The following is a 19,258-nucleotide window of genomic DNA, read 5'->3' as shown; positions in this document are numbered from 1 at the left end:
TATCAATAGTGCTTTTAATCATCCATGTAACTTGACAGTACTATTTTTGTTCACTGGAGTAAAGCCACAGTGTCAATAAATTCATTTTTCTAAATCAGATATTTCAGCTGGCCACATTGGGGTATCAGTTTTGGGAGCTGTATGCTAGGCATCACTGTTTGACTATTAGAATATCCCTATTTCTATGACTTAAGTCTTTACTTTGGAAAGCTTTCAACTGATTAAGAGAAAAACTCGGATGTAATTGAATTACGTTTTCTGAATGGGTGTTGGAAAAATCAAGAACATGCAAATCTACTACTACAGAATATAACATGTAAGAAGTGCTGAAAATAATGTTGAATTACAAAATTAGTGATGTCCCGGCAGTAAAATTACATTACGAAAAAGACGGGTGGCTGTAACAGAAGCAGATGCAATAGGATTCCTAAACTCAGATTTGTTTTTGGGATTGTTCATTTTTCAAGTATTAACAGCTTTTACATGCACGACTGTTAAATCACTCAAGATTTCTAATGCTCTTTTAGCTGCTGTTACTTTATTGCTGCCCAAAACATTTTTCCATGACTTAAAATAAATTTCCATGACTTTTGATGAAAATATTAATTTTCCATGACATTTCCAGGTCTGAAATTTGTCAATCTTTTTTCCATGACTTTCCAGGATTTCCATGACCCGTACGAACCCTGTTACCAGTATTCAGAAAACCAGCATTGCATTTAATAGTTAGCAGGTATGCTTAGGAAACTAATGAATTAAGACTGAACTTTGACTAAATTTCCTTTACTAGTTTTTTGAAAGCTTGATATTTAATGTTGAGAAATAGCATGGATAATATTTAAGCTCAGAATAATTGCAAATCTAGCAAGTGTTTTATTAAACACAGAAAATATTACAGAACAGTCATCAAATTTTATTGTATTCTTTAATTTTTTCAATGCCAGAATAATTAAACTACACTTTGAAACCACGGCTTTTCCTTCGTCCACGAGCTCTTTCAAATTTGCGTCCTTTGGATCTGACATATGGCCTGAAACAGAAAAAGCAATTTAGTAAGGTAATCATATACAATTGAATTAGGTTTCTGTGACATTGTTCATACTGACAGCTGCTATCAGGGTTGTAAGAGTTTTGACCAGTGGTGGTCTTAACCCTGGATAAAATCAGTTTTATCCAGTTGTGGCCACTTAGATAATGATCAAATTTTAAATGAAAACCAAGTAATAAATTATTAAAAAGAAATGCAAATCAAACCATAATCAATCACCTTTCATTATCTAAATAGTATGTTTTACAGTTCGTAGAAATTACAGCATGTTTAGAAGATAAAGTTTACATGAAAAATATGCAGTAACATTAAAAAAAATCGAGTGAAACATTCTAAGCTGAATAGATCGACTTTAATTCTCACAAACAAACGTACGAAGCATTTCAAGTAATTTTGAAGAACAAATGAGAAAAAAAAAATTTCTTAGAAACATATAGGCATTTTTTAAAAACAAGGTGAAAACACTTTTGAAAATTAAAAGGCAACACTACTGAAAAGTAAAATAAAGTATAATAACAATAGAGCAGGGTTTCTGCTACTGTCACATTTTTTGCATAATGTAAATCTAAAATATGAAAATGAAGAAATTTATTTTGCTTCAGTTAAAACCTAAATTAATAAACGATCCCATAGAGGAAGCTAGCATGGTGATACTCAATTTTATCTTATTGGAAATTTTAGTTAAGGTGTTAAAACAACTATTAAGTTCAACAACTATTAGTCTTAATGCACAATATGTCCCCTCAGTACTGCATTCACCGAGGGGAGCCGACTAGTTTAGTTTTAAAAATAAAACTCATAATTTCTCAACAGTTTTTTGTTTTTTTTAATGATGTCATGAATGAACTTAGAATTTAGTTTTCAAGTGCAGCTGAAACACATTGAGGCATTTAAAAAGATATGTGAACATTATAGTATTTTGCTAAAATCCCTGAGCTGAAAATCAATTTAAATCATTAACAAAGTAACTTTAATAATTTATTAAAATTTCAAATTTTAGTAAAAGAAATCAACAACGGGATTTGAAATAATAGAGAAAGAGATGACTGAAAAAAAAATCATTTCAAAGGCTTGCTTAAAAAATAAAGCACCTTGTCGAAATAATGAAGAATTTGTTGAAAATTAAGCACAAGTATCCTTTGTGACACATCATTAAAATAAAGCATTTTAAAGGATTCTCAAGGACCTGTTGGAACCCTATTTAATGCGTAGCATATGCATATAGTACATATTAATAATAGGTAGTAATTTATAAAGTATAAGAATAAAAAAATCCCAAAAACTTATCAGGCTGCTGAACCTTAACTGTCTGAGATTCACCATAAATGCCTTAAATACATAAAAAAAATGCAAACATACATAGCTTCATTCAATTCAAGACTGTCAAACCATATTTAGGGGGTATTTTACATAGAATTAATGAATAAAAAGAAAAATGGTTATCTTTTCAGATTTAAAAGAAACCAGGAGGAAACTGACAAAAAAGTGTAATTCCAGAAAAATTAAGATTTTTCTCTTTTACATTAGCAAATTCCATGCTCTAAAATAATATTTTGCAGGGTGGGGGAGGGGAGAAATAACGTTTAGCAATATTTATCTCCAATTCAAGCTTAAATTAAAAGAAAATAATAAAATGACAAATAACTTTATTTTTTTTTTCAAATAGCCAATATTTAATTACAAAAATAAGAAAAGGTAACTTACTTGGTATGACTGTGTGGTACACCAGGAGCTTTGCCAAAATGTCTGCAAGCTTCTCTTGCCTTTCTGCGTCCTAAATGAACAGAATTAACTTTTTTTAAAAAAACATTTAACTTTTCTAAAAGTTTAATAATGAATTTAACAATGCTAAAATAATTAATAGCTCAGCAGCTGTTACTTTTTTCTTGAAATTAATTGTGTGACATTTTTTACAGGGAAATATCTCAGTGAAAAATTGGTCAATCAGGAGTGGTGAACCAGAAAAGTTATATTCAGTAAATTACCACCCATTAGCCAGAGCTAAAGCAAAGCTGGTCTTCTAATTCTATGTTAACTACCAGTCTGTTTCGCACTCTTGGCTTCCTTAAGAGGTTTTCCATCTCCAGCTCAGTCACTTTCCTATGCCAGGCTGATGAGTGCCAATAAGCACGAAACTGCAGTCCTCGGCTGTAAATGACTGAGCTGGCGGTGTATTTCACAGAAAAGTTAGTTTCAATCTTGAATGAATTGTTTGTTGACAGATAGTTTCTTTTAGATACAAACTTGCAACCACATGAAGTGGAAAAACTGGAGAGTTTAAAAAAGAACTGATAAGTTGATCAGTTCTTATAAGAGTTTTGCAAAACAAGATATTAAAATCAAAAGTTTATAGAAAATTAAAGTATACTACTAATAGAACTAACTTCTTCCGACTTAAGAAAAATTTTACAAGGAAACTATAGCTATAGCTTAGCAATAAATTCTGCCTTGGTGTAAAATAAGTTCGATGCTGAAAGTGTGCTTTTGTGAATAAGGCACTTTTACAGGGCAGAATTTTGTGAAGGGGCTGCAAAAGGGAGCCCATTTTGAGTCCAGTACACAAGTATGAAAAATCAGACCTTTTTAAATGATACACATAAAATTATAAACGTTTAAGAGTTGGGGATCACATATGAAACAAAATTGACAACTAATCTCTTAAAATTGGAGCAAAAGCCTCAAATTCTGTTTTATGACAATTCTCCAAATTAAATACCAACATCTTTTGTAATCAGTAGCAAACACGATTTTCAAAAACAGATTAGTGAAAATTTGAATTTTAAAATTGCTTTTGGTTATTTTACAAAATTTTTTTTAATAATCAAAGAATGTATTTTTTTGAGTGAAAAGCATATTTCTAAAGAGATTATTTTGTCTGACTTAAAACTTAAATGAAGTTCACTTTATTGTACGTAGAATTCAACATATAAAGTTACTTATTTTAGTTTTAGGGGATTAAAGCTGTTCAAAACATGATCCTAATAAGTGAGTCACTGTATTACTCATGACATTGGTTAAGCAACCTAGCAAAAAACATGATACTCACCTTGGATCAAAAGAGTATTCTTCCCTTTAGGAGTACGTAAAGCAAGTTGATCAAATGTGATAATCTCACCACCAGCTTTCAAAATTCGTCCTCTTGCCCGCTCTGTCACTCGTAGTGCACATAACTAAAAGAAAAATCATGAAAATTAATATTAAATTATTTTTAACATTTGGTAAGTTAGAAAACAACATTGTACAATCATCATGGTGTTGGTAATTTTCAAGCATAGAAATCAGACACGTAGTTATTAAAAATTTATAAATGTATTATAATGCTTAGATAAGATGTGATTTTGTTTTATGCTTTTGTCTTTGTCTGCTTAAAGATTTGGGTTTCCATCATCATGTACATTTTTAGTATAAAATATGTTGAACAATTATTTTTCTTAAGGGGGTCCGGGACACAAAAATCCTCAAATTTTGCAATTTTTTTTTTTTTTTAATAATTTGAAAAATTGCTCCGTTTTTTTCTGCTTAAGAGGACGTTTGAAACTTGTTTCTACCTTAAATAGAACGAAAGTTATAGTTATTTTTGTTGCATGCATCTAACGAATGTGTACATAAATTTAAACGCGTTTTTCTCCATGATGCAATTTTTCCTGATTTCTTGCATTCAAACTCTTATAAGTCAGGAACCAATAGAGATAAAGTAATGAAACTTGGAGCATATCTTTTTCAAGCAATTTACTTTAATTTTTATTCGGCGAATTTGAAAAAAACGTTTACTGCAAAAATTATGATTTTTTTAAAAAAAAAGTATCCTCGAATTTTTCGAAATTTTTCTTCAAATATTTTTTATGGAATCAATATTTTTAAAATCACCGAATAAAAATTAAAGCTTAGATATTTGTGCATACTTTTTTGAAAAAAAATTGAAAATTGACCAACAATATTTTGAGTTATAGCAATTTAAAGCAACCCCATTTTTTTTGAAAAAAACTAATTAAATTTATATAAAAAAATAATTTTTTTTCATATTTATGTTATGATTTTGCTTATTAAATAAATGATGAATCAGTTCAAAAAATTTCAAAACTCTAAAGTACATAATAAAAAATTTTTCAAAATGTGTCCCGGACCCCCTTAACTATATTAGTCATGGTGTATAGTAAAAACTGCAAATTTCTATTTTGTTCTGAACTGTAATTGTAGTAAAAACAATACCGCAAGAGTGAAAATCTGTTACAAACAGAAAGAGAGACCTATGCAGTCTTGCCTGTTGAGGTTACGAAAATGCAGCGTACAGTGAAACTTCGATAAGTCGAACTTCGATGAGTCGAAAACTTTGACAAGCCGAAGTGGTTATTAATTCCCGTCCAACTGAACGGAGAATGCATGTTAATTATTTTCGATAAACCGAATTTCGTTGAGTCGAAATATTCGATGAGCCGAATTTTTCCCGTTGACCTTGTCAAATTTTCCATGCTAATGTATATCTAAGTCGAAATCGTTTTGTTCTTCTAGTATGAACAAAAAGAAAAAAGCTGGCGCCACTGCATTGCATCAAAAGGCGTCTAGACCAAGTAGATCTAATAAATAGGAATTCGATATTTTGTAGGTAACCTTGTAAATGTTTCATCTTTTTTTTCCCTTAAGGTATTGTTTGCTTCATTTTTTTTTCTTAAAAAGAAAAACCTGCACAGGGGGAAACCAAAGCTCTGACTTTGCGGAGCCCGGGACAGAAAAAAAATAGAGAAGGGGGGGGGCGGTACATTGAGGACTGAAATATCCACTTTTGGGGAAAAGAGGTCGGGCGGGGACTGTTGTCTCGACAGATGGGATTCTTTCTCGAATTAGCGTTTTGTTCTACAAAGCTGTAAGGTCGTTCTAAATTTGCTGTTTTTCTTTATGTGTTAAAGAAAGCGTGTGATTGAGGGGCTGTCTTGCTTATGCCTCAAAGTTTAGACCTTAAAAAAATGGCTAAGAGAAAACTAAAAATTTTAAATTTTCAAGAAAAAGTTGAGCTGACCAAAGAAGTCGATTTAGGCATAGCAAAAAAGAAGGACATTGCATTGAAGTTTGGTGTGCCTCCAAGTACGCTTTCAACAATTTTAAAAAACCGAAATGTCTACCTCCAAGCGGTTGCTGACGAAAAATTTAATGCAAAAAGAAAACGCTGTAAGGATGGAAGGTATCCAGAGCTTGAAGAGGCCTCAGTAAAGTGGATGCTAGTAGCAAGAGAGAAAAATGTTTCGTTATTTGGACCAATCATACGTGAAAAAGCAGAAACTTTCGCAAAAAATATCGGCATTTCAAATTTTGAAGCTAGCGCAGGTTGACTAGACAAATTTAAAACTCGACACAACATTGTGTACCGAACCATTTGTGGCGAAAGCACAGTAGTGGAAGAAAAAATTTGCGAAGAATGGAAAGAAAAAGTATTAAAAACTATTCTAATGGAGTACAATGAAAATGATATTTTTAATGCAGATGAGACTGGACTTTTTTTCAAATGTCTCCCTGACAAAACTTTTACTATAAAAGGTGACACATGTTCGGGTGGAAAGCGGAGCAAAGAACGCATAACTGTTATGGTAGCAAGCAATATGTCAGGCACGGAGAAGCTGCCTTTGCTAGTTATCGGTAAGGCTAAGAAGCCGAGATGTTTTAACAGCGTCAAGTCTTTGCCAGTCGATTACACAAGCAATAGTAAAGCCTGGATGTCTTCAGAGGTGTTCAATTCTTGGCTTAAAAAAATAGATAATAAATTTATCTCAGCTGGAAGAAAAATTGTAATGTTTATTGATAATTGCCCTGCACATCCCAAGGCAGCGGCAACTTAACTGCAATTAAATTGGAATTTCTTCCTCCGAACACAACTTCTATCATGCAGCCTATGGATCAGGGCATCATAAAAAATTTAAAGGTTCACTATAGAAAACGTGTTGTATTAAAAATTCTACAGTGTCTGAAAGATAATTCGGTTCCTTGCATTACCCTGCTCGACAGTCTCCGGTGATGTTACACAACAGACAATTGTTAACTGTTTTAAAAAGGCTGGTTTTGTACATCTTGTTTGGAGCTAGATAATGAATACGAAGAAGACGAAAATATGGACGATATAAATTTTCAAAGTGAGTGGAGCGTTTTACAAAATAAAATGAACATTCCTACCGATAGAGATTGTATGGATTTTGTGTCAGTTGATGACGGAGTTTTAGTGAATGAATACCCGACAGATGAAGAAATTTTATCAAGCATAACGGAAAAAAGCGAAAAAGATTCTGGTGATGAAGAGGTAGAAGTATTTGAGCCAGTGATAAAATTACCTTCGATTCAAGATTCAAAACGAGCAGCAGATATATTGCGCGTTTTTGTAGAATCGCGTCCGAATGTTCCAGACTCTCTCTTTGACGCATTAAAAGTATCCGAAGATTATTTAGTGAAAGAACAAATATCCGCGCAAAAGCAATGTTTGATTACAGATTTTTTTAAAAAATGATACCTATGTCTTTTTTGGTAAGTTAAAAAGTTGTTCATTATGCATACAAATTTAAATTTGTTTTTCAACCTACATAAATTCTTTAATTTTTACAATTATATGTTAATTATGTCATGTATGTATATAGTATCACTGGTACATTATTTTATCACTTTTTTGAGCATGTTATAAATTTTTTGAGTTTTAGTGGTATCATTTTCTTTTTCTTCTATAGTTTTGGTTTTGTTTTCGATTAGTCGAATTTTCGATAACGCGAATTTTTTTCGTGTTCCCTGCAACTTCGAGTTATCGAAGTTTCACTGTAGTTAAATGTAGATCAATACATTCAAAAATTGCAAAATTTATAGAAATAAAATTCACCAATTCAAATCAATTGATTTACTTAAAAAATCACTTGATTTAATCATGATTTAAATCAAGCTGATTTAAAGCAACAAATTCTGCTCTCATAGAACTTGAATTTAACACTTTAAAACACTGCTGGCAAGTAAAAATTGAACAGAAAATAAAACAATTTATTCTAACTGTCAGTGCTCAGATATTGCACCTCCCTCTCATAGACTGTAGGAGATTCTGTGGGACAACCGATAAATGAAGGGAGATTGTGGTTGAACTCTTTACGCAGCAAGATCTTTTGGACTTGCTCTAATTTCTTAGACAAGGGCCAAGAGGATCATATGGAACAACGAATTAAATAAAAGATTAGAAAATAGTTAACATAAAATTATTAATGTCGACACGGTAGAAGTCAATGAAAATGGATGCGTGGTGCAGACGTAATTGGATTTTGATTTTCTTAAAATCTATGATGATAAAAAGCATGAGTAAAATAATCATTAAAATGTAAACATTTTACATTTAATATGTAAAAGGTGGTGCTCGTGCAATACAGGGTGTCTCAAAAGAAAGTTCATATTTGTCTTGCTTATAGAGAGCAGGCGCAACTATTTCGTCATATCTCTTAATATTTTAATAAAACAGGATTAAGCATTTTTTTAAATCTTTACATTTGATACAAAGATACTCCTGACACAATTTTATTTTTATCAAACAATTTCATTTACATGCGTCACGTGCGGGACATCCAAAGTCAACCTCTGGTAACTTGCTTATGAATTAGCTAATATTTTTGCTCTATTAATACAGCAATGACGAAACAAATTGTAGATTTTGAAATCTGTGGCTCCAACGTAAAGGAAGCATATCTCATTAATTTAGAAATAATTATTTAAACCATTGAAAAAAAAATGTTATATGCACATTCCATTGAAAATGGTCATTTTGTCCCGCACATGACGGTTCCTATATTTCATAAAAAAGAAATAATTTTTGAAGAAAGTTTTTGCTTAAGAAGTCACATATGCGTTTGTGATTTCTTAAGCAACAAAATTTTGTTTATCGTTCTTTTAAATTATTATTTTTTATGAAATATATGAAGCGTCATGTGCGGGACAAAATTACCGTTTTCCATGGAATGGCCCAACACGTGCATCGCACAAAATCGTTCACCGCCCTTGAGATGTCAATCCTCTTGCATCTTGTAAATATTTTAATATTTTTGACAGTTGGAAATTATTTTGACACATGCTGACTTATATTAGCATATTTTATGTTTTATTTTTAAAACTTACTTTATTTTTTAAATCATGTCAACATTGAACTCTCATTTCGCGGAAACTGGCTTCTCATCTTTGAGATATCAATCCTTTTCCATCTTGTAAATATTGTAATATATTTGACAATCGGATATTGCTTTGCCATATGCAACCCATTAGCCTATTTTATGTTTTATTTCAATAAATCATAACACTATTTTCGTGATGTTTCGCGAAAAATCACTCTCAATGTTTCAGATTTCAATCTGTTGCATTTTGTATTTCGGTTTTTCAACAATTGGAATGTATATTTAACATGTGCAACTTCAGTTAGCATATATTGTTTTTCATTTCAAATACTAAAAAAATAATTGTTTTTGTTTTTAGTCTTGTTTATTAGTTATTCAGGGTGGCGACAGGAACTGTGAAAAAAAGTTCCCCGACTTTTCCCTGATTAAGTTCACCAAATTTCCCTGATTTAGGTTACCAATGATAAAGGTTTTCTTTCTTTGCTCTATTTGAAGTCCATTGTATGATTGTATAAAATGCAGTATTTTGAATGTTTTAAGTTGTGTAAAGTTGTTGAACTAAAGATATATTTTAAAAAGATGCTACTTTTTTAATAAAATTGTTAAAAAAAAGACAATTTTTTGGGGCGAAAAACCTACGAAACAGTATATTAAATTTTTACACAATGGAAAGATTATAGAAAATTAAAAAAAAAAAAAATACTTCACTTCCAGAAACCACTTAGCATAAGAATTTTAAGAAGCTATTAAAATGACTCTTAAAATCATATGTGTATTTATGATAGAACTAAAAAGTAATTGAAATTATTTTGAACTAAGTTTTCAAACAGTATAATAATTGTTGCAAGAATAACAAGTAACAGTGAAAGAATAGAAGTAATGTAGTTATTCTTATATAACTAATTGACTTGCAAAACAGATGAAACCATTTGACATCCATTCGTAGGGAGCTTTTCTCTAATCAAGAACATAGGTTTTAATGAATGAATACAGCATTTTAACAATAAGAAAAAAATAAAAATATTTACTTAAGTAGACAAGTTAACTCTATTTCAAATGATTTCAGTATGTAACGAAAAAAATCTTAGATTGCTTTTGTAACAAACAACTTTGAAATGCAAGGGAAAAAAAAGCAATTAGCTAATTTCAAAATATATAAAAGAATACAATTTGGTTATAAAATTAAAGAATTACTTAAGTCTGAAGAAAGGAAAATCTTGATAATCTGCGGTAACAACAAATAGTATAACAGCAAAAAACAAAGTTTTTTTTATTGAATGTTCAATTTTAGCAATTAAATTAAAAATGCGAAGAAGTTTAAGCTTTTATAGTATTAATTCAAAAACCAAAGATTTCTTCTTGAAATCGTGATTACATTACTTAATTACTTCGAGACAATGGAATAAAGGCAAAGGAGCTAAGGCATTAATGAAGGCTTCCTCTTTGCCTGTACGGTTGTTTATTTTCGTAGCATTGAAAGCGTAAAAGGAAATTTCAAGCTAGGTAAAATAAAAAACCTAACAGATACAGAAGCAATCTTAAGAAGTTCAACCTGTGGTTAATAAGTAAGATTCAATACTTTGATGTTGAGGAAAAAAGATGCACAAATATGCGGTAGTATATAATCGCACCTCATTAATTTTACTTTTTTTTGAACAGATAATTGGAGGAAAATGCGTAAGGAATTAGAGTATTTAATTTTGTAAAGCAAAAAAAAATTTTTTTCTTCATAAAATCAATTTTCCCTGACTTTTTGTTATTTTTTTGAAATTCCCTGATATTTCCCTGATTAATAAAGTTCCCTGACTTTTCCCTGATCTGTCGCCACCCTGTTATTGCAAATAGGATTTTAATCATTATTTCCTCATTGGTTATCACTGATTTTTTGCAAAAAAAATACGAGAGCTCACGGTATTTTAATTCAATGTTTGGCTTGAAATGCAATATTTTTCTTAAGTTTAATTTACATTCATCATGATTTTGATGTCTACTAAAATATTTCATGGTATAATGCAGATTACTAGGAAGGTTTCTTTTTATCTAGGAAGGGGGGATCCGTAATTAAATATCGTACTTCTTACATTGCAATTCAAAGGATTTTTTGAAATGCGTAAAGTTTTTACTCTTACGGAATAAGTAGTCAAATTTATAACTCAAAATAATGTTGAAAAACACCCAAAAGCCAAATTTCAGCATTAGCTAAATGCTCCTCAGGGAGTGGCAACCTAGCAGGCAACTTAGTCAAGCAAACCCTTTTTTAAAGTGACTCTGGATAATACCACTATATTTAATTCTGAAGTTAGCGGTAACCATCGAAGAAGGGGGGGGGGGGGGCTCATGGTGCAGACTACGCTGCTTGAATTTTTGCAAGGTGTTTTAAATTGTTATTTCCCCCTTTTTTTTTGGGGGGGGGCACTAAGTACTTTTTGAGTGGGTGCGTCATTGTTCTTTGGTTTTGGGGGTGTACTGCGTTGAATAGTACCCTTTTTATGATAACAGTGCCCCTTTTCATAGACCAGCGCCCTGCCCTTTTTTCCTCTAGAGTGAACACTAGATTAAATGCCGTAAAGTGAATTGTTTTACATTTGGACGATGCCATTTTTAAGAAAAATTCCCAAACAATGTATTTTAACATGTAATAAACATTTTTTTAATAAACTCCTTGCCCTTTTTTTAAATAGATTCTTTACATGAACTTTCTTTTGAGACAACCTGTATAATCAAAATTACACTGATAAAACTTATAGCTATAACAAATTTTTAAAAAATGGCTGTTGATTTAGCAGTCAGGAAAAATTTCCTTGAAATTTATGCCTGTTGTTTAGTGCAGCATGTTTGTTCTGGCACAAAGGGTATATCTATATCACCATTAAAATAACTAATAACAATGTGTACAAGAAAAGTTTTAATAACATATACCCACTCACAGTTATTTTTGGAACTTCATATAGACGAAGATCATCAGTTACCGTACCAACAACAACAGCAATCTTATTAGCATTACCAGGCTTTTTCATTACTTTTGTCTACAAAGAAAAAAAATGTATCATAAATTAGTTTCACGAAAAAACAATCCTAACATACATTTACCAATGAAATATATTATAAAAAACTAGACATTCAAAATAAACAGAAAGAAGGAAGCAGAGAGCATGATCTTTATTTTAAAAAAATTTCATGAAAATTTTTTCTCTAACATTTCAGAGATATTCACTTTTGAAAGGTGTAATCCAATAATTTCTTTTATATCATCAGTAGCCACTTTCACCAAAATTGTTTTATTCTATTAATATTGTTAGCATAGAGTTAATTGCAGTTACTTGTGTAATATAAACTGCAGGTCCAAAATAAAACTGTTATGCACATAAATAGCTGTAAAATATGAAATAATGGCTTTTAAGATTATTTTACCCATCCACTTCCCCAAAACAAATTAAAATTAGTACATATCTTCACCTCAGAGCAACTGTAGGATATCTTACTGATATACTACAGACGCATTATAACTTGCTTTTTAAAATGGATATTACTTCAAAAAAGCGAACTAAGATCGTTACTTTGTATGAACACACATCCATGACTCAAAGAGACATCGCAAAGGAGTGTAATGTCAGTTTGGGAGCTGTCAATAAATTTTTAAAGCAAAAAAGAGATACTCGGACAATTGAGGTGAATAGAAAAGGAAAATGTGGGTGAAAAAGAAAAACAGCAAGGGATGAAGCTTTTTTGATAAGGAAAGTAAATTAAACCCTAGGAAAACCAGCCAGGAACTTCAGCAAGATTTAGCACACGCTGGAGTTGTTTACTATTCATCCTTAAGAAAATGTCTGATTGAAAGTGGAAGAATATCAATTAGACCTCAAAAGAAGCAGTTACCGACAGCTGCTATGATGAAACAGTGATTTGCTTGGGCAAAAAAAATGTTAGCTGGACTGTTGGTGACTGGAGGAAAGTTTTATTTTTAGATGAGAGACATTTTTTAGTACAAGGGCAACGATCTCGTTACATCAGAAGAAGTGTCAACGAAAAACTCACATCGGCTCATGTTCATCAAACAGTTAAACATCCGTCAAAGAAGATGTTTTGGGGCTGTTTTTCTTATAAAGGTACCGTATGCCTTGTGCCAATCGAAGGTATGATGAACTCCCAAAAATATAGAGACTTGTTAAACCAGAGATTGAAAGTGGAACTCGAAAAAGTCGATGTTAGCAATGAAGCAATATTTCAGCAAGACTCGGCTCCATGTCACGTGTTCAAGATCATGCGGAAATTTTTCAAGGAGAAAAAAATTTCACGCCTAGAATGGCCAGGAAATTCCCTGGATATTAATCCTATAGAAAATTTGTGGGCTATAGTGAAAGCTAGGCTTCGCAAAATTGATTGCACCTCACAAACAAAATTGATAGAAGCTGTTATCCAGATATGATTTCAAGATCAACAAATATCAGAAAACTGTAACAAACTTGTTGATTCTACGCCAAAACATGTTCAAAATATTATTAAGGTCAAGGGAGGACACATTTAATACTAAAATAATAAATATGTAATATTTTTTTGATTAAAGAAATATATAAACGATAAATGAGTTTTTTCATTTGTGTTCACATTAATTTGCACACTACTGTATATAGTGGAATACATACAGAAAAGAATTTTAGTTGAATATAAATTTTTGAAATAAATACCCCGGTAAATACCCTGGGTATTTACCCCTAAAAATAAACACCCGGGTATTTTACATCACTAGTTATATGTAAAATAAATATTATCTTAATAAATATGATCATCCTAAAGTGCAAATAATTTTTGGTGCAAACATATTTAGTGTTTAATCTAAAGCGGACCAGTGATGTTTTTTGAGGACCAGTACTATTCATGTGTGACTGGTCTGAAAGACCAGTAGGATTGTCTTACCGATTTCTAACGCTGCCCCCTATAATTGTGTAACAATAAAGATTGTATGCAGATTTCATTTTATGCATATGATAAGGCAATATAATAAGGCACATATAAATAGGCAATAATTCAAAGTAAATGAAAAAAAAAATGCGTTTTCTAATTCAGCAGGTAGAGTGATTACTACAGATTTTAGATTAAGATATAAGCATAATCCTTCCATGCAATTACCAACCATTTGTACTTGAAGTGTGATTTTGGTAGAAGGGACTTGAACATCAATGTCTCAACAAAGGTCAATCCAAGTCTTTTTTGAAGAAAAAAATTTGGAGAATTCCGAAGAAAAAACTTTTTAAAAAAAGAACTATTTTGGCACATTTGCTTGTTAATTTTTCCCAAAAACATCCTGCCATATCGTAAAGAGCACGTTAGTTATCACAAATCAAATCAATCCTTGGACAAAATAAATCACTCCAAATGTGTTGGAAGCTGGAGGGTGTTTCTTTCTCTCCCACTGAAGTTTTGATTTCAGCCAAATTGATTTTGCTTAACCATTCTTGTGAAGAGGCCAAACGAACATAATTTGCGTCTAAAACAACTCCTGCTCAACATCTCTATGAAGAGGGCATAGTAAAGCTTGTTTCTAACTAGGACAGATTGCACCTTATAGAATGAAAGGGGCACTTCTCCAATTAGATTAGATATACCGACGCAAGGTATGCCTCTTATTCCCCGAGTGGAATGTGAACAATGGTTTTCGATACTTCTTTTAGTTATATTTTTCTGTTAGCATAACCCTATATTTTAGGTGAAATGCACCGCCAGCTCAGTCATTTCTGCTTTAGCCCTGGCTAATGGGCGGTAATTTACTGAATATACCTTGCCTCGCGTTCAATCTTCGAGTTGAACCGAACCATTGCTTCGGTCACTCGTCTGGTCTGCTAATTCTATATTAGCTACCAGTTTGTTTCGCACTCTTGGCTTCCTTAAGAGGTTTTCCATCTCCAGCTCAGTCACTTTCCTATGCCGGGCTGATGAGTGCTAATAAGCACGAAAATGCAGTCCTCGGCTGGAAATGACTGAGCTGGCGGTGCATTTCACGTATTTCTGCTTTAGCCCTGGCTAATGGGCGGTAATTTACTGAATATACCTATATTTTAGGTTCTTGGAGCAATTTTGTAAAAAGATAGGATGTATTTTAATTGTTTAAAACTCACCAGTAAATTCAAACTAGTCAGAAAAATTGATTCCTAGTTTTAAAAGATATAATTACCCGGCGTGCGTAAAACCCTGAGCGTATATATAGAAGTCCCCAAGTGACTAAACACCCGACAAGTCAATCACGGGATTGGCCCATCGGCGGACGTGACGTCAGGCCTCATGAGTTGAGGATCTTTCTGCAGGTAGCAGTCAAGAATGTAAATTTAAGAAATAACAACAGTTAAAGGCTTAACTGTGATTTGCTTTCAGATGCTACAGATGTAAATTTTGATGACGTCATGTCATTGCGTCGGGGTATCAGAGAAGGTTTAAACAGAAAGTCAATCAATCAATCAATCTCTTATGATTTGCTTCCGTTCTGCAGACGGTGTGTTTTGATTTGAGCATGTGTGCTCGAATGGATTGATTCATCCACGCAGAGGACGTGGAGGTTTTCAGATATGTAGTAACAAAATTCAATAGCCTGCTAAAAGTGCAGGATGTTCTAAAACGGTGCCCTACAAGTAACGAAGGAGTTTTTTAAGGAATATAAATTTGAAGAGGATGTTTTTTTAAGTATTAGGCCTAACAGGGCCGGAAGGTTCGTCTGGCATATACTCGATTACGGAGCCGGTCGGACTGGATTGAATCCACTATATGGTGAGGTAGCCTCTGTTAGTGGAAGGTTCCTGTTTTGCTTGAAGCTTGGCAAATAATTTCCTGTGCTGCTGTTTCTGTGGCATGGGTGTGCCTGGGAATGATTGACCATGGATTTTGGTCTGCTGTCCACGAGTGGACGTTTTCAACTCGTCTGAACATCCGACAGATGGATGTTGCCTTCATTGATATACGTGCCAAGTTTAAAGTATGGACTTCCAGTGGTATGATTATTTAAATAGTTTTCTGGACAGCTACCATCGTTGTGGCATGGCGTAGGATACAAATTTTTAAAAATATTAGGAACGTTTCAGAACTGTTGATGGTTTTTTCAGTAATTGAATCTTGTGATATTTCTCTGTGATATTTGTTTGTTGGGGGGATTTTATTATATTTGAATTGTTAATAGGGGATTTATTTTTTATAAATGTTTGATTGTTTTTGCCTATTTACATTTTACATATGTTTTTGAATAAAATGTTATTTAAATTGAAATTCAGAGTCCATTGCTTCATTTCTCCCAAACTTACCATTCCACATCTGTTGGTCTACCTTTAAAGGTCAACATTTTTTTTGAAAATCTCCCCAAATTCACTTAAAATTTATGAGCAATTAATACCCAAAGGATTTTCCTCTTTTTTTCACTATTTTATACTTAAATGAGTTGGTAATAGCACGGCAATGAAAGGTGTCATAAGACTTTTAAAAATGAAAAGCAACAAAATTAAAGCCAACATTCAAGATTTTTTTGCATTTACATAAATTTGAATATGATAAATTTTAATAAGCAATTATACAATGGATTTACTTATCGTACAAAAAAAAATATTTTCTCAGAATATTTCAATTTGTTAATTATTCGTTTGTCAATCATTAAAAGTATTAGGCCGAACTGAATATTTGTGTTTCTCTGCCAAACATACAGCATTACCAAATACTAAACGAATATTTGGTTCATCTCTAGTCTCAATAACTCCAATTCCCAAGGGAAAGGTTAAAACCTTCCGAGTTACTGGTAATTCGAGGTATGGGAAGTTTCCACAACAATCTCAAGAGTTTGGGGCACGATGAAAGCTTCGTGATAAAGGAATATTCTAGTAATAAGCTATCGAGATTCGCCAGTAAAAGGATATTTTATTGCTGTTCTGTAGCTTAGATGTCCTGCAACTGGTACATACATTAATTATATAGTTCCATCTAAAGACAAACTACTGAAAAGGAATAAAAGAGAACTATTACAGTGCTCCTAAGCTTTACTAGGACTAAATGTGATAAGCTTATTATAAACAAACTACAAAGCTTCATCTTAAAAAACCTACTCCACCAACACTTAATTATAGTAATCAATGGTTGAGAAGTCAGTAGACTCATACAAGGATGAACGCTAAAGCTGAAGACAAGTGGTCGCCAGCCAGTGGCCAACGGGCGAACATTTTATTGTAAATGGCTACTAAAGAACAAGGACGGATACATGGGAAGATTGCCCCCTCCTTGGGACGAGATGCAGGACCTTTCCCTCATATTTTTGATACTGATGCTCCAATAATGTTACTAAGACGAGCATTAACATTTTCTTTCGGAATTTTAGTTGTCGTCTTGGGAAAAAAAATGCAACACATCTCTTAACGCTTGAGTATAGGAATTGGAACTTTTATACAGGACGTTTTTACGAAGTTCCAAAAACTCAATTTTAGGCGATCTTAGATGACATTAATGGGTTTGGGGGCTTTACCTTGGAAATATTTTTTCATTGAAGTTCAAAAAAAGCAATTATTGGACACCTTTGATGAAATTAAGGAAAAGGATGGGAGTCAGTACACTCCTTCTGGTTTTTTAGAAATAGAAGTTCCAGAAGAAAAAAACTTTATTTGAAACAATTTTCCATGATGTTAGCAATTTTGCATGATGTTAGGAGTTGGATGTTTGGGAATCTATAAAAGGTAGGCCTAGATCTATAAATTTTGGGCCTAACTGCAACAAAGTCTCCCTAAACGCAGTGAAAATTTGCAACTTTAATAATTCTTACTGCTGTTTTTTGCTTTTAATTTCATGTGCCATTGGCATTTTTAAGGAAGTGGGTGCTTCCACATTGCGGGGTTGGCGGGTACGCAGACCCGGACCCGATAAAAGGGTAAGTAACTGAATCCACTGAATTCAAAAGATATCAACACTTAGAAAAAGATGGAAACAATGTTAATGTTTTCCAATAGATATCAATTACATGCAATTTTTGATACAAATAAAACACTTCAGAATCATCTCAAAGAATATATTCATTATAATTTAACAATTTCTAAACAACATTGTCCAGAATCAATAAAAGTAACATTGAACATAAATTACAGCTTACCAATTTAGCCAGTGATAGGGGAGGACGATTAATCTTACTCATGTACAAGCGTTTTAAAATAATCTTGTTAAATTTCAATCCAGACCTTCTGGCAAGAAAACGATACAGCTGTAAAAGAAATGTTATTCATAAATTAAACATAATAAATACTACTTACAAGATGTATGCTTTCATTGAGAATGAATAGGCATCATGAAATTAACTAGCTCACATTTCAACATAAAACAAAATGCTGTAAAACTACAGCACCAAATCAGTCATTATATTTTCCAAAGTATTTTTTAACAATATTGCAAACAATATTTTGCATTATCCGACCTATATTATTAAAAATTTATAACAAATTGAAAACATATTGCTTTTATCTTCATTGCCCTCATCAGTATTGATGAAACTTCCCAATTACGCTTGATGTACTTCTTATATTTAACTAGTACTATAGTAAATAAGACATTTTAGTGCAACAGTTAGTTTATTTGCGACACTCAGGTTTACTTCAACAGAGAAATATATAGACAATTAAAATAACCAGTGGTACATCGATTGGAATTGAAATGTTTTGACAACTGTGTTCTAGGTCTGTAAAAATAATCATGAGTACGAAGTTGTAATAAAATTTAACAAGCAACTAAATTACGGAAATATAAATGGCAAAATATTAGAAGGTAACTCCTTTTTAAAAAAATCACTTACTTTAACCAGCAAGCGAAGATAGATATCTTCGCTTTTGGGAGACCGACGAACGACCTTCCGATCATTTTTGTGATTGATGTCGATACCCTAAAAATAATTACATACATTATTTTATCAATTCATTTAATGTCAATCAAATTAAATGTTTGTATAAAAAGATATCTTTAAAAATTGACGCAAAAAGATTACCATTTTTCAGCCGAATTGGCCAGTTTTCACTAAAATGGAATGAGGAATTATGGGTAATGCAGCAGAAGTAAAGTTGGAGGGGAAGTTGAGTTGAAATTCTGCTGATTACTAACT

The 19,258-nt window shown here is 32.2% G+C and overlaps 1 protein-coding gene across 1 annotated transcript; it reads right to left on the bottom strand.

Annotated features, from left to right (window-relative positions):
- Positions 1 to 844: 844 nt before the first annotated feature.
- LOC129229376 (60S ribosomal protein L18-like) lies at positions 845 to 19,219 on the bottom strand. The gene is made up of 7 exons (XM_054863669.1): positions 19,145 to 19,219; positions 18,956 to 19,042; positions 18,263 to 18,370; positions 12,087 to 12,185; positions 4,095 to 4,218; positions 2,753 to 2,822; positions 845 to 1,030 (listed from the first exon to the last, which is right to left on the bottom strand). Exons 1-7 carry the CDS (start codon positions 19,145 to 19,147, stop codon positions 955 to 957), a joined length of 567 nt encoding a protein of 188 aa, XP_054719644.1. The 5' UTR covers positions 19,148 to 19,219; the 3' UTR covers positions 845 to 954.
- Between the last annotated feature and the right edge of the window lie 39 nt (positions 19,220 to 19,258).

The sequence above is a fragment of the Uloborus diversus genome, chromosome 9 (assembly GCF_026930045.1).
Source record: "Uloborus diversus isolate 005 chromosome 9, Udiv.v.3.1, whole genome shotgun sequence".
Lineage (NCBI taxonomy): Eukaryota > Metazoa > Arthropoda > Arachnida > Araneae > Uloboridae > Uloborus > Uloborus diversus.
The sequence above is the reverse complement of the archived record's forward strand: the minus strand, read 5'-3'. Positions and strand labels throughout refer to the sequence as shown.

Excerpts from the sequence above, each read along its gene's own strand:
- LOC129229376 (XM_054863669.1), bottom strand. Across the intron at positions 4,219-12,086 it reads ATGAAGTTCCAAAAATAACT|TTATGTGCACTACGAGTGAC; the intron begins GTGAGTGGGTAT and ends TTTTTCTTTTAG. Across the intron at positions 2,823-4,094 it reads GAATACTCTTTTGATCCAAG|GACGCAGAAAGGCAAGAGAA; the intron begins GTGAGTATCATG and ends CTGTTCATTTAG.